Below are 15,805 nucleotides of genomic sequence, written 5' to 3' on the forward strand. Positions count from 1 at the left end.
TTTTATAATTTTAAATGTTGTTTTTAATTGTTCAAATGTTGTAATGTTTTATGTGCATTCCCCTGGTGATTTTGATAGGGCAGAAAGGCAGCATAAAATGTTTTAAATAGATTAAATTTACCCCAACATTAAAAATGGAAGATAAATAATCTTTTGTTTCTGCATTCTCAAGAAGAATGACACAACCTACCTACTGTATAACAGATTTTAGTCTAGTAGCATGTTAGAGACCAATAAGATTTTCAAGGTATAAGCATTTGAGTGTCTGACGAAGGGGCTTTGAGTCTTAAAAGCTTATACCCTACCCTGTCCTGGATAGCCAGGCAAGCAAGATCTTGTCAGATCTCGGAAGCTATGCAGGCTTGACTGTGGTTAGTACTTGGATGGGAGACGTCCTTGGAATACCAGAGGCGGGAGGACAGGGGCAGGCTTTATTCAGCCACCTCTCTGAATATTCTCCAGGCCCCCAGTAGGGGGCAGTCGCCAGAGGTCAACATAACTTCCGGGTGCACACACAGTCAGTCGCCAGAGGTTGCCATGACTTCCAGGTGCAGACACTCGCGCGCACACACACACACACACACACAAATACCCAAAAAAGAAGCCCATACCCTGAAAATCTTGTTGGTCTTTAATGTGCTACCAGATCCCGCTTTTCTACAGCAGACCCGCACGGCCACCGTCTGAAACTACCCACTGTATAGGCCACTATTTTATATTAGATATGAAATAAGTTTAAAGTAATGATGGATTCCTGCCATCAGAACACAAAACTTTTTGACTCACCTTATTATAATGAATAAGGTTCCATCGTTTATCCATTAAAAAGTAGTTAGAAGACTGGGTTTCAGGTATGTTAAAAAATTCCAGACATTCCTGACATGGGGGGAAAAAACCACATATCAACTCTTACTTAATGTTCCTGTTGTACAAGTATGCAGCCTAACTGTTCAATTATTGGTAAATTTTGCCTGACACCAATCCGGACTACTCCGTCCACTAGGAGGCAGGTTCTTTCACCAAAGAAAGGAAGTGGGAGGTACCTCCTAGTCCATCCTAGATCATTTCTTTCTTCCGCCAATGAACCTGCCTCTTAGTGGAGGGTGACAAGCAAAAAGACTATTTCCCCCTAATAGGGTCAATAGCTCTTCATCTTCTTTTTCTTTATATTCTTCTAGTGGAACATGACCCGCACATTACTAATAAAATAACTGTTCACACCTTTAAAAGGGCTTCAAACTGGGTATCTTCATGCACAGGTAACTGGGTTGGGATATCACATTCGTTTTGCCCATGAACCACCAAGGTCTTGGTGCCTACAAAAGAGAAAAGGCATCCAATTCCCACTTTACCTGGCTTCAAAAGACCAGCATTAGTACACAGTATCTGCTTAAGTGGTTCGGAAGGAAATAATACAGAACCCATCAGTCAGTGTCTGCCTATTAACACGTGGATTGCCATGACTGAATCAAAACACTTCCATTCCACCACAATCCTGTTTATTCTGCAGTTCTGATGTTCTGATGAAGAACTCTGAATGACTTAATTGTCTTAACTACATCGCCATAGGACTGTGTGATAAATTAAATTAACTAAAATAAATAAATAAATAAATGGAAGAAATTCATGTCTATGATCCCCGAGTGCTTCACGAGGGTGAGTTCCATACCTGGCATTGAGGCAGTAACTAGCAGCTTCACTTCACACTGCTCTTTTTTCATAGTCTGTTTGAGATCCTTGAAGAAGAGTCCTTCTACGTAGCCCACCACTTCCCATAGGAAGGTCAGAGTTGCTGAAATGGCATCCATGCCCCATTCACATGGCGTACGGACAAAATACATGATCAGTCCCACCTATGGACCACAAAGGGACACGACTTGCTTTTTACCATACTAATTGGTGTCTAAGTATTACCTTGTCCTAAATATTATCTTCATTTCAAACTATGAATGTTGCCACCTCTGGGTTTGGAAACTCCTGGCTTTGCTGGTGGACCTCCTGATGGCACCTGGATTTTGGCCACTGTGTGACACAGAGTGCTGGACTGGATGGGCCATTGGCCTGATCCAACATGGCTTCTCTTATGTTCTTATGTCTGGGGCACTGATGCTCTGTATCCTTGGTGCTTGGGGGGCTACAGTGGGAGGGCTTCTGGAGTTCTGACCCCACTGGTGGACCTCCTGATGGCACCTGGGTTTTGGCCACTGTGTGACACAGAGTATTGGACTGGATGGGCCACTGGCCTGATCCAACATGGCTTCTCTTATGTTCTCATGAGATCATGTGGTTTAGGGAGGGGAGGGACTTCAACGGTTTACAGTGAGTAAACCTTTCAAAGTAACCTTTTTCTCCAGGGGAACTGATTTCTGTTGTCTGAGAATCAGTTGTAAATCTGGGAGATCTCCAGGCCCACCAGTGAGAGCCAGAATGGTGTAGCAGTCAAGAGCACTGGACTCTAATCTGGAGAACTGTTTTTTGATTCCCCACTCTTCCTCCATCTGAAGCCTGCTGGATGACCTTGAGCCATTCCCAGTTCTTTCAGAACTCTCTCAGAAAGGGAAAGTGATTGTAAGCCTTAAAGTAGAGAAACATGGAGTATAAAAACCTTCTCTTCTTCTTTACCTGGAGTTTGGCAACCAATCTGTATGACCTTAATTAACCTTCCTCAGCATAATTATGATGCATGTCTTGGCTGATCAGCAGAGGAGGAGAAGAGGTTGGATTTATACCCTCTTATGTTATACCCCACCCTTCACTACCCGAATGAGTCTCAGAGCAGCTTGCAATCCCTTCCTCTTCCCCTCCCCACAACAGATACCCTATGGAGTAGGTGGGGCTGAGGGAGTTCTTTCAAGGACTGCCCTTAAGAGAACAGCTCTGAGAGAACTTGTGACTGACTCAAGGTCACACCAGCAGCTGCATGTGGATGAGTGGGGAATCAAACCCAGTTGTCCCAAATTAGAGCCTGTGCTCTTAACTACTATACCAAAGTGGCTCCTGAAGACTGAAATGCAAGTTGTTATAAACACTTCATATCTTCTTGTACTGACTAGTTATGGCAGTGACTCTATTCTTTTCCCAACATTTTGATTCTTTGATGCTCCTCTCTAAGCAATATCCTACATTTTCCTTCCTCCATCACAATAGGACAGGCATTTGAACAAACACCATCCTCTGAACCATATTAGTCTCATGCTGTTTTCACTTGGACCAGGCCCAAACAGAATTTCTTGGGATTTACAGTCACAAAGGATTACAAACCATGTTCTTGAGGCCGTCCTAACTTTTCCTCCCTTTGCTAAGAGTAGAAAGGGATGATGAAGCCAGACAGGGGAGAGGGAGGGATAAGACTAAGGAAGGGAAAAGAGTGGGGAATCAAGTAAGATGCTAAGAGGTAGATTAGAACAAAAAGGGGAAAGGATCTGAGGTAAGTACAATAGGCCTAGTGTTGCCAGGCAGTGCCTAGCAACTGATGACAGGGTGGAAGGGGGGCAGCATCCTGGGAGAAAACTTGAAAAAATAACTTACAAGATGCCCTTACCATAGAGATCCTGGTGATTCCTAGAGCTACCCCTTTTCACTCCCAGGTAGCTCTAGGAATCACCAGGAACTCTATGGTAAGAACTTCCTGTAAGCAGAAGAGGCCTTATTTTTCCTTCTAATTTTTCTCCCACTGCTGGTTGCATTTGCAGCAGCCATTGGGGCAGGGAATCGCCTGCCCACACCAGAGGCCTGGCACCCCTAAGTAGGCCCCAGGAGGGGGGAAAAACCCAGAGCCCAATTGCTGTGTGCTGCCAGAGCTAAGTCGGGGCAGAACTGGATGTGGCATCAACCCACTGCAGGAGATATTCTGCAAGCTAATTTGAGTTAGCCCTGCCTGCTTGGAACCAGTGGGAGGATTCTCTCGTTCTGTAGAGCACAAAAGACTACACTGTGGATTCAGGTGGAGACTCAGAGAAGCTCACCAAGTAATTGAAGAGGATATGGGACGTCTGAGCAGGGAAGTCTCCAATGTTGAGTAGCAGCTTCCTCAGCATGTACATCAGCTCATCCTAGAATAAGAGAGGAATCTATTTCAGTGGCATCACAAAATGTCCAGGGAACACCTTCATTTTGCTTAACTTGCTTTCCTTCTCTCTGCCAAATGGTTCCTTCGCATGAATGACAGAATGACTGTCTTCTAGGGTGGGCAGGTCCTCCACCCCCCCGGCCACTGGCAGGGGATGGGGGCGGGGACAGGGTTGCCAGACCCAAGTTGGGGAACTCCTGGAGGTTTCAGGGTGGAGCCCGGAAAGGACAGGGACCTCGGGGGGGGGGGTACAATGCCACAGGGTCCACCCTCCAAAGCACCCATTTCCTCCAGAGGAACTGATCTCTAGTCTGGAGGTGAGCTGTGATTCTGGGGGATCCCCAGGTCCCACCTGGAGGCTGGCATCCCTGCTTCTGTTCATCTCGCTAGGTCCAGTCATAGCAACAAATAAATAGCAAACTTTTTGTTACGTTTCCTAAAGTCCCATCCAGGAAGGGAGGTGGAATAAGGATTTTTTCCTTTACAAAAGGTGAAACATGGCCCAGAGGTATACATCTGGGCCCCAGTCTGTTCATGGTTCACTCCTATTTTGAAATAATCCAAACCGTGCAACAGATCTAAGTTGCCAACTTTGTCCCCACAGATACTTTGGCAATACTCTTTTGGAACTAAACAGCATCAACTATAGCATCCTGTTCACATTCACTTGTACATCATCCCCTTCTACTGTCTGCATTGGACAAACGTGTCAGTCTCTACTTTGTAGAGCAATTCCGCAGGGCCGTGAAATTCCGCAGGGCCCTGAAAACGGAGCTTTTTTGCCAGGCGTCCCAGTAGGAAAGACCCTATATCGGCTGTGCTCCACTCGCACTTTAGTATACGACACCGCCACACTTAAATGGTTTTAACTGTTTTTATTTAATTGGAAATGAGCCGAGTTATTTTATTGAGTTGTATTTTATGTATGTATTTATGCTGGGTTTATCATTGTTGTGAGCTGCCCTGAGCCACTTCGGCAGGAGGGCAGGATAGAAATCTAACGAATAAATAAATAATAAATAAATCAATTGTAAGAGAATCAATGAGCACATGTCTGATATAAGATATCACAGGACTCAGAGGCAGCAGGGGACCATTTTAATCTTCCTGGACATACTGCTGCAGATCTGAACAACACTGTTCTCAAACAAACAAACAAACACACAAAACAAAAAAAACCTTCAAAGGAAAATATACAACTTAAGTCCTGAAATGGAACTCATCAAGCACTTAAACAGTTTCTGTCATCTTGGCTTAAAACAAGACTCCGATTTCCTCACACATTCTGATTTCTAATAACCCACCAGGACCCACTTTTTAGAAATGTCAATAAACTTTTCTTAACATGGTGTATCGTACCATAACAGTTTACTGCTGTCACTTCATTCTCTAATGCTTCAAACTGCTTCTCCTTTAATTAGTTTGTTATTTACCCTGCTATATCACATTTTGGTTATCTTTACCACATTAGAGAGAGGATAGGACTACTGACCCCTCTCGTCATCAGTCAAGTATAATAGCTCAAGCTGTTCAAGTCCCTGAAATCCCCTTTTCCTTCCCCCTTCTGTAATTTTCTGGATAAATATGAGGGAAATTATTTTCTTTCTTCCCAGTGCATCTGAGGAAGTTAGCTCTGAGACGTTTTCTGCAGTGTCAAGTTCCCCCACAGCTGCACTTGCGTTCCTCCACTGCTTTCCCTCGTTTCTGCAGATGTTTTTGCAGTCACAGGCAGAGAAACGCAGTTTGTTCCCTGTTGCTCCACAGCATCAGACATCCCTGTTTCTGGAAATTCCCATGCTGCGCCACAAGAGAAGGCAAACTGCGTTTTTGCTCATAAGAGGGAGAAATCATCTGCAGAAACAAGGGTAAGCCGTGGATGAACAGAAGAGCAGGCAGGGGGGAACTTGACACTGTGGGAAACAGGTGTCATTTCCTGCAGGAGCGCACAGTAAAGAGCCCAGGGGGCGGGCACATGCAACAAGCCCCACCCCCTGCTCCCAGCAGCCCTCAGTCAGAGTAAGAAGCAGCCAGGTAAGTTGCAGAGCCCCCCCCCCCAGATCCCCAGTCCAAAACAGTCTGCGAGGACAGATCTGCACATTCCCCCACCCCCCATAGCTAGCAATCCAAAACAGTCCAGTGGAGCCTGAGCGGTGGGTGTTGCCTTCTGACACACTTCCGGTGATGTCAGGGGGTGTGGCATATGCAAATAAGTTATGCTAATGAGTTGTGCTAATGAGCTCCTGCACCTCTTTTTCTACAAAATGACCCCTGGTGGGAAATGTCTGACTCATGGAAGCTCATGCTGGGATAAACATTGTTCGTCTTTCAGGTGCCTCTGGACTTCTGCTTTGTTTTGCTACAATGGACTAACACAGCTTCCCTGCCTTGAAGTCTCCTGACGAATGATATTCCACAAGGAGGAAAGCAGGGTGTCTACCTGCCGATTGCTGATCGTCAGCTTCTCCAGAAAGTGCCGAAGAACTGTTGAAGGATCTTCGATGAGACAGTTCCACAGGACCTGTTGAGCCACGGCGCTCACTGCACAAGACAAAAGACACGAGCTAGTTGGGCCGTCACTACTCTTAAGTACATTCTGTTGCCAAGGAGGTTAGAGATAAAAAGGACTTGAGAACAAGATTTTAAAATAAAGGGGGGAGGGACATGTGGTAGAATTAGGTGGAGGGAGCACTGAGCAAGTGAGCACTTGTTGAGATCCGTTCTCTCCCTGCTTCGACATATGTCTGACTACAAGTCTAGTCACAGATCAGTGACCCAGTGCTTAAAAGGATCAGTTAGTAGGCGATGTGAAAGACTTCTAATGGAGACCCTGGAAAACCACTGCCGGTCAGACAATACTGGCCTTGATAGACCAACGGTTTAATCTACCGAGTCCTTCCATTCATAAATGCCAGTCTTTTGCCAATAGGATGTACTCCCTAACCTAGGGCAGATAGCCAAATAAACCAGTGCTGGGGAGAGTTTGAGTTGCAAATTAGATAATCGGTCAAAAACTAGTTGAATGAGATATGCACTCTGCTAATGGTGACTTTTAAAATCTGGCTCTCTTGGAAGTGAAAGGCTAGTTTTTAGAGTAAAACAAATATGGCCCAGGCTAGCCCATCCTTGCCAGATCTCAGAAGCTAAGCAGGGTCGATCCTGGTTAGTATTTGAATGGGAGACCATCAAGGAAGTCCAGGGTTGCTACGCAAAGGCAGGCAGCAGCAAACCACATCTGACGGTCTCTTGCCTTGAAAACCCTACAGGATTGTGACTTGATGGCCAAACAAATACCCATGCTTGAACTATAATACTCCGTCATGCGGCACCCGGGTCTCGAACTGCTGAACTACTGACCTTCCACAGCCTGCAGTTCAGCATCTTAACCACTTGAGCCACCGCAGCTCCTATACAGAAAGGTAAAATATTCTCTCTCCCAGGTACCCACTGCTTTTGGCTGTTTAGGCCGCATTTCTAGAGAATCTGATAGTCTCTTAATGGTTTCAGAAACGTGTCAGCTCAAACAACACCTGCTACGCCATCCTCCCGGACTTCTCCGTCTTCCATCAAGTGAACAATGGGAAGCACGGCTGCACAGATGCATGCTGGGAACACCGCTTGCGGAGGCTGTGGGACGTGATGGTTCGGCGTGTGTTCTGTCGTGTGCTCCTCATCTAGAAAAGGGAAATTGGGCGGCGTCAAGTGAAATCTCACTTAATTACAGACTGGCATCCATGGCTGTACATAATGAAGCTTTATGTTAAGAAAAGAGTCATTGTCACTATGGAAACAGAAACAACAGCACCATGCATTGCAGACTGAGCAAGAAACGAACTGAAAACGAGGAGCTTTGCTCAGATGGTTAAACTTGGTTCAACACACATAAGAACATAAGAAGAGCCCTGCTGGATCAGACCAGTGGTCCATCTAGTTCAGCATTCTGTCTCACACAGTGGCCAACCAGTTCCTCTGGAGGACCAACAAACAGAACAGAGAGGCTGAAGCTTTCTAGAGAACATAAGAAGAGCCCTGCTGGATCAGACCAGTGGTCCATCTAGTTCTGGTTTCCCTCTTGCTGGGTTGTCTCCTATGGAAATGGTGGCAGCAGTGGGGGGGGGCCTTTTTCATAAGGGGCAAAAACTACCCTCCCCTGCCATTTCTGCTGGGGGAAAACAGGCGAGAAGTGTAATGTCCTTCACCCCATCACCGCACTGAGTGAACGAGTGCTTTTTAAAGTGAGTTCCCCGATATATGTCTGACTACGTTCCAGCATGCATCTGTAGGCTTGCCAACCTCCAGGGACTGGCTGGAGATCTCCAGGAATTACAACTGGTCTCCAGGTAATAGAAATCAGTTCCCCTGGAAAGTTGAAGATATTCCTACAAGGGAACAATTAATTGATAAGATACTGGAACTCGCCAGAATGGATAATTTAAGTCTAATGCTTCAAAATAAAAATGAAAAGGTGCATGAAAGGAGGTGGGGAAAAGTGTATAAGTGGATAGAAAAACTGTTAGAAAATTAATATCCCCAACTTGTATAAAAAGTAAGAGATGGAAGACTCTGAATTATATGTAATCTAAATAGATGAAATGTTTGTGCGTATAAATATATAAAAAAAATGTAAAAAAAGAAAAAAAGAAATCAGTTCCCTTGGAGAAAATGGCCACCTTGGAAGGTGGACTCTATGGCATTGCACCCTACAGAGGTCCCTCCCCTCCCCAAACCCCATTTTCCCCAGGCTCCACCCCCCAAAATCTTCAGGTATTTCCAAACCCAGACCTGGCAACCCTACACATCCGTGACCTGATCTTTTTGTAGCAGGAGCTCCTTTGCATATCACGCGACACACCCCTAATGTAGCCAATCCTCCAAGAGCTTACAGAGCTCTTCTTACAGGGGCTACTGTAAGCTCTTGGAGGATTGGCTACATCAGGGGTGTGTCGCCTGATATGCAAAGGAGCTCCTGCTACAAAAAGAGCCCTGAAAGCAGAACAGTACTCTCATTGTTCAGGCCCTGGAGGCTAACATACAAATAGGTCAATGTGTGAGCAGGGCCTAGTTGTCCATGCTGGACTCTCACTACTCTCACCATAAGATGCACCCAGGTTTTATCATGATGAGATCCATACTAAATGTTTAAAAAACCCAAAACAACGAATGGAACACAAGCATGCCATTTCTACTGAACACTTGTTTCATCTGTCTGTTGGAGCCAGGTTTAAAGGCATGCACAGGTACTCCTTGGCCAAAGAGCACCTAAGAGCACTGGTAAAGTAAGCCAGGAATCTCATCCAAATATGTCTTACCTTCTGCACTGACCGCTGAACGGACTGACCATACAGAGCCACGCCGGAAGGAGTAATTCCTGTGTGACGTGCTAGAGGTGCAAGACGGACTGACAGAGAGACGGCGAGATGCCAGGTTGGTGACTTCTTCTACTGGCAAAACAAATTGAGCGTGTGAATTTCGGTTTACGAATCTTCGACGAGAATCCTTGTGCTAATCTACTACAAGAGCGAAAAAAGCCCTAAAGCTGGCTTCCTAAGGGAATGATTAGTTCTTGTATTTCATCCATAGGTGCATTTTCTAATCTGGGAGAACCGGGTTTGATTCCCCACTCCTCCACTTGCACCTGGCTGGATGACCTTGGGCAAGCCATAGCTCTGATAAGAGCTGTCCTTGAAAAAGAGCTCTCTCAGCCCCGCCTACCTCCCAGGGTGTCTGTTGTGGGGAGGGGAAGGGAAAGGAGTTTGTAAGCCACTCTGAGTCTCCTTTGTGAAGAGCGGGGTATAAATCCAACCTCTTCTTCTTCTTCTTCTATGGCATTATACTCCATTTAAGTCCCTCCCCTCCCCAAGCCCCCCCTTTCTCAGGTTCCACCCCCAAAACTCCAAGTATTTCCCAACCCAGAGATGGTAATCCTACTGTTTGATATCAAGGATTTATTTATTATAGAAACACACTATCGAAGACTGCCTGAGGAATCAGAGAAGTTAGCACAGAGGAGGAAGAAGAGATTGGATTTATACCCCGCCCTTCACTACCCAAAGGAGTCTCAGAGCGGCTTACAAACTCCTTCCCCTTCCCCTCCCCACAACAGACACCCTGTGAGGCAGGTGGGGCTGAGAGAGCTCTTTTTCAAGGACAGCTCTTATCAGAGCTATGGCTTGCCCAAGGTCATCCAGCCAGGTGCAAGTGGAGGAGTGGGGAATCAAACCCAGTTCTCCCAGATTAGAGTCCGCGCACTTAACCACTTCACCAAACTGGCTCTCCACCAAACTGGCTTACCTTCCATCTTCCATCTTAAAACCTTCCTTCTTAAACCGAAATGAAAAATTTAAAAACATTGAAGGACATCTCAGAGGAGAAAGCCTGATTTTCCACATCACTGGGCCAGCCACTCTTTCTATTTTCAGCTGCAGTCTTTGGGTCAGACAAACCCCCTTAAAATTATGACACCCTCAGGGCAATCTCTCTTGCTCCTGTCTGCAAAGCCTGGTCTCTCTGCCTTCCTCATAGAGTTGCCAACCTCTAGGTGGTGGCTGGAGATCTCCCGGGACTACAATTAATCTCCTTGCAACAGAGATTAGTCCCCCTGAAGAAAATGGCTGCTTTGAAAGGTAGGCTTTATGGCATTATTCCTTGCTAGTGTCTCTCTTCTCCAGGGGTCATTTCGTAGAAAAAGAGCTAGGGGAACTCATTAGCATAACTCATTAGCATATGCCACACCCCCTGACATCAGGGGCCCGGTGGTGGACCTGCAAGGCCAGCGGGAGTGCGAGGAAGACCCGCCAAGGCCCTCCCTGGCCCCAGGCAGGCAGGGGTGGGGAGAAGCGGGGAGGAAGCAACTTACCCTCCCTCCTGGCTGAATGAGGGCCGGAAGCGGGGCGGCCAGCAGGGGGCGGGGCTTCGTCATGTGCCCCGCCCCCCTGCACCTCACCCGGGAGAACTGCGATCCCCCACGGTCCCCCCCAAAATGACCTCTGCTCTTCTCCCTAAACCCCACCCTCCCCAGGCTCCACCCCCGAAATCTCCAGGAATTTCCCAACCTGGAGCTGGTAACCCTACTTCCCTGTCCTATACCCTATCTCACCTTGTGGACTTCTGAATTGGAATTATGTGCATGTATCTTATTTAGTGTGTGCGCTGGTTAATGATGCTGAACTTGGTGAAGCTATTAATGGAAAGGAAGCCAAGAGTGTGCCAGGACCTAATTTCAACACTTTCTTGCCTATTGTCCTACGTTACGCTCAGTCTATATCTACCTGCTTAATTCTCATTGGTTTTGAATAAGCAGAAGGTTGTGTTGCCTCAGACCCTTTCCACAGTAGCAAAATTGCCCACATTGATGTTTTTAAAACTGCGAGTTATGTGAAATTTTCCGCCGTAGGTCTTTCCTCACCAGGCACAAACCTGAAGTTTTCTCCTTTTCACTCCGCATTTTTGGAACTTGCTAAAACTGGGGATTCCGAAAACGGGGGGTAAGAAGGAGAACACTTTGGGTTTGTGCCTGGTGAGCGGGCCAGTAGTTACGGTGGGGCATATCGGGGCCACCCCCCACACTTACCGCCCAGGCCTCCCAACGTTTTGCAGAGCCAGGTGAAGGGTGCAGTTTCAGGCTGGGGGGGGGGGGGCTCATCCCTTCACTACGTCTCTCCCTTGGTGGCTTGTATGAGACACCAGGAGCTTCTATAGGGCGCTCCCAGGCTTGGTGTGTGTGTGTGGGGGGCACCCCCTGACTTATTTAAAGGCCTCCTGAATTAAAAAAATCCTGGCTACAGGCATGCTGGTGAGGAAAAACCCACTGCAGATAATTTCACATAATGCACAGTTTTAAAAACATCGATGCGGGGAATTTCGCTAATGCAGAGATAGCCTCAGTTACGTTAGCAAAAATTCTTCCAGAATTAATCAAAGTGTTTTGTGTGGAACAAATGAACACCCACAACAAACGTAGCTCTCAATCTTTGACACGGACTGTAGATGATGCCAGCAAAGTATACCGAGGCTGCGGTCACACGGAGCATTAGGCACGCTAGAGGGACGGAAGATAGGCGGATTTTCCGGGCGCGATCTCACCGCCACATCTGGGAAGCGTCGAGCTCCCGTGGCAAACCCGAGGCTTCCCGCGGAAGATGCGCGGTAAAAAACTAGTACCTCGGAGGTACTAGTTTCCTGAAACCGCGGGGCAAGGGCGGGCGTCTGATCGCGTTTCTGGTTTCCAGTGCCCGCCCATGTCCCCTCGCAAAAAGTCCCCCCCCAAAGTCTCCACGGATGCGCACAAGCACCCAAGGGGGCATGCGCACATTTGAGTTTTTTAAAAAAACCAATCCCGTTTGCCCCGCGCCCCGCTTCTTTGCCGCGCTGCAGGACTGTGGAGTGATCGGCACCTCCCCCTTACCACGGGACCTCCATGGTAGGTCTGCTTGTGCAACCACACATTTTTTAGCCCCGGGGCAAACAGCCATGCTCCCCCCCCGCATTTTCCTGCCCGTGTGCCCACAGCCTGAGATGGATTAAATTTTGCTAATGGCTTTAAGGCCCTGACCTGGATGGCCCAGGCTGGCCCGATCTCATCAGATCTTGGAAGTTAAGCAGCGTTGGCCTTGCTTAGTACTTGGATGGGAGACCACTAAGGAAGTCCAGGGTCGCTATGCAGAAGTAGGGAACGGCAAGGATCTCTTGCCTTGAAAACCCTGTGGGTTGCCGTAAGTCAGCCGTGACTTGATATCACTTTCCACCACCACCGATGGATCCAAGGTTTTCGCTCTCTCGTCTGTGTACTTAAAACAAAACCATGGACCCTCGTAGTGTTTGGGAAGAGATTTTCCTCAGCCCTTGGCAGGTCATTCCCGCATTCAAAGCGCACCTTCTTCTTCCTGCTCTGCGTTGGGGGGACAGGTGGGTTCATAACAAGCCTCCTGGGTGATGGGAATGGCCGTGATCAGACTCGCTTCTCGGCCGAGACGCTTCTTCTCCTCTTCCTGCTGCAGGTTCTTTAGAATGTGCTCCGCCCGCTGATGAGAACGAGACACCGCCCGGGCTGAGAATGATTTCTGTAAGCAAACCATTAGGGAAAAAAATGTCTATGGAAGAAATGGCTTGAGTTTCATACCCCACCACTCGTTCAAAGGATATGCCTACTGTTGTAGATACTTAAGAGGGGAGTTATGAGACACGAAACATCATTCCGGCAGCAAAAGCACGAAGTCGCAGCATCAGAGCCTGCATTTTATTCAGACTTCCCCACGACGCTGGACTTCTTGCTGTAGTTTGTTGCAGAGTGTCTCAGAGGGTACCTTAGAACTTGAAGCTCTGTTCAAGACAGAGGTCCTTTCTGCACTAGACCTTAAATCATGGTTCTACCCTGTCCCCGTACTAAGAAGAAGAAGAGATTGGATTTATACCCCGCCCTTCACTTGGAGTCTCAGAGCGGCTTACAAACTCCCTCCCCCTCCCCACAACAGACACCCTGTGAGGTGGGTGGGGCTGAGAGAGCTCTGACACAAACTGCTCTTTTTCAAGGACAGCTGTGCCAGAGCTGGTGACTGACCCAAGGTCACATCAGCAGGTGCAAGTGGAGGAGTGGGGAATCAAACCCGGTTCTCCCAGATTAGAGTCCGCACACTTAACCACTGCACCAAACTGGCTCTCTACATTCTACGCTGCACGTGAGTTCACCCCTGTAATTATCTCCGGGTATTTTTACATTCTACGCTACACTCGAGTTCACCCCTGTAATTATCTCGGGGTATTTTTTGTTTCCACATTACATTGAGGTCACCTCGGTTTCGCCCCACACTTGTCCTGGGATAAACGGATGCTGTTACAACCAGGGATAAATGCGAGGTATAGTGTCCCGAGTTGAGCTCTGACAGGGGTCGTTTCGTAGAAAAAGAGCTAGGGGAACTCATTAGCATAACTCATTAGCATATGCCACACCCCCTGACATCAGGGGCCCGGCGGTGGACCTGCAAGGCTGGAGGGAGTGCGAGGAAGCCCCACCAAGGCCCTCCCTGGCCCCAGGCAGGCAGGGGTGGGGAGAGGCACGGAGGAAGCAACTTAACCTCCCTCTTCTTCTGCCTCCTCCTGGCTGAATGAGGGCTGGAAGTGGGGCAGCCGGAAGCAGGGGGCGGGGCTTCGTCATGTGCCCCGCCCCCTGCACCTCACCCGGGGGAACTGCGATCCCCCGCGATCCCCCCCGAAATGACCTCTGAGCTCTGATAAAATCAGGGATGAGATCCAAGTGCGGAAAGGACCAGAGATGCTTCCCATATAGTGTTGCTGACTTCCAGGTGGTAAGAGACCCAAACAGCAGGGATGCATGGAAGGGAGTAAGTAATACAAAAGATACGAAAGATCGAACCATGCATAAATAACAAAAAATATATATATTCAACAACCAATGAGTATAATTATCTATTGTTGTTAGCTATTCAGTCGTGTTCAACTCTTGATGATTCTCTAATAATATTAAACCTATTCAAATAGAGTAGTTGTACATAAATACCATACGGTAATCAGAAACTCAGAAATACAGGGTCCAAATACAAAAAGCAGTCCTACTAATACACCTTCAGAAACTGTGAAGCCGCCCAGCTCCAATGATGAATCATACACAGTTTTCATTCTTAATGTACATAAGACAAACCACTTTTGAGCATGGCGATAAGGCAACCTGAAGCCGGCGGGGCGGTGAAGTGGATACACAAGCAGCGAGAAGAGGATTTTATGAAGAAGAATTATAAACATCTATATTTGGATTTTTCACCTTTCGAGGAATTTGACTTGGACTATCTCTGAAGATGTATTAATGGGACTGTTTTTATATCTGGACCCTGTATTTTTGAGTTTCTGATTACCATACTGTATTAATGAAAAAGTACTCTATTTGAATAGGTTTAGATCATTATACTCATTGACTGTTGAATATATTTTTTATTATTTATGCACAGTCTGATCTTTTGTATTACTTGGAATTCACTGCCACAAGAAGTGGTGGCAGCTACAAGCATGGATGGCTTCAAGAGGGAATTAAATAAGCATATGGAGCAGAGGTCCATCGGTGGCTATTAGCCACAAGGTATAGATAGGGACTCTGGGGCAAGTGATGCTCTGTCTTCTTGGTGCTTAGGGGGGAGTCAACAGTGGGAGGGCTTCTAGTGTCCTGGCCCCACTGGTGGACCTCCTGATGGCACCTGGTATTTCTGGCCACTGTGTGACACAGAGTGTTGGACTGGGTGGGCCTTTGGCCTGATCCAACATTGGCGTCTCTTATGTTCTTATGCCGTGCCCCCTGCCATCTATTCCGCTTCCAGCCCGGTATTTTGGGGGGTGCCTGCTGATATTCTCACAGCACCTGCCAGTCACTTTGCCATTAGCTGGGACTCCAGAGGTTGGGGGCGGTCCAACAGTGACCTAGGGCCAGGCCCGTCCCCAGGCAGCTTCTCTCTCATAAACCTCTCAGTATTTCGAAAGCCACAACCCTGACTGGGATAGCCCAGGCAGGCCCGATCTTGTCAGATCTTGGGAGTAGAGCAGGGCTGACCCGGGCAAGTACTTGGAAGGGAGACCTCCAAGGAATACCAGGGCTGGGACGCAGAGGCAGGCAATAGCAAGCTACCTCTCTGAAATGTCGGAGCCCCACTAGGGGTTGCCAGAAGTCAGCCATGACTTCCAGGCACACACACACTCACACGCACACAAAATACTCACAAAAATATTTTGAGCCCTGAC

General features: G+C 47.5%; 1 protein-coding gene across 1 annotated transcript in view; it reads right to left on the reverse strand.

Annotated features, from left to right (window-relative positions):
• Positions 1-15,805, reverse strand: part of UNC80 (unc-80 homolog, NALCN activator) — a 220,484-nt gene that overhangs the window by 71,070 nt on the left and 133,609 nt on the right. Inside the window, 8 exon segments of the mRNA XM_015421519.1 lie at positions 787-876; positions 1,222-1,316; positions 1,670-1,853; positions 3,966-4,052; positions 6,507-6,607; positions 7,597-7,740; positions 9,376-9,507; positions 12,939-13,125. Coding sequence (XP_015277005.1) covers positions 787-876; positions 1,222-1,316; positions 1,670-1,853; positions 3,966-4,052; positions 6,507-6,607; positions 7,597-7,740; positions 9,376-9,507; positions 12,939-13,125 — 1,020 coding nt within the window.

The sequence above is a fragment of the Gekko japonicus genome, unplaced genomic scaffold (assembly GCF_001447785.1).
Source record: "Gekko japonicus isolate JY-2015 unplaced genomic scaffold, Gekko_japonicus_V1.1 scaffold1139, whole genome shotgun sequence".
NCBI lineage: Eukaryota > Metazoa > Chordata > Lepidosauria > Squamata > Gekkonidae > Gekko > Gekko japonicus.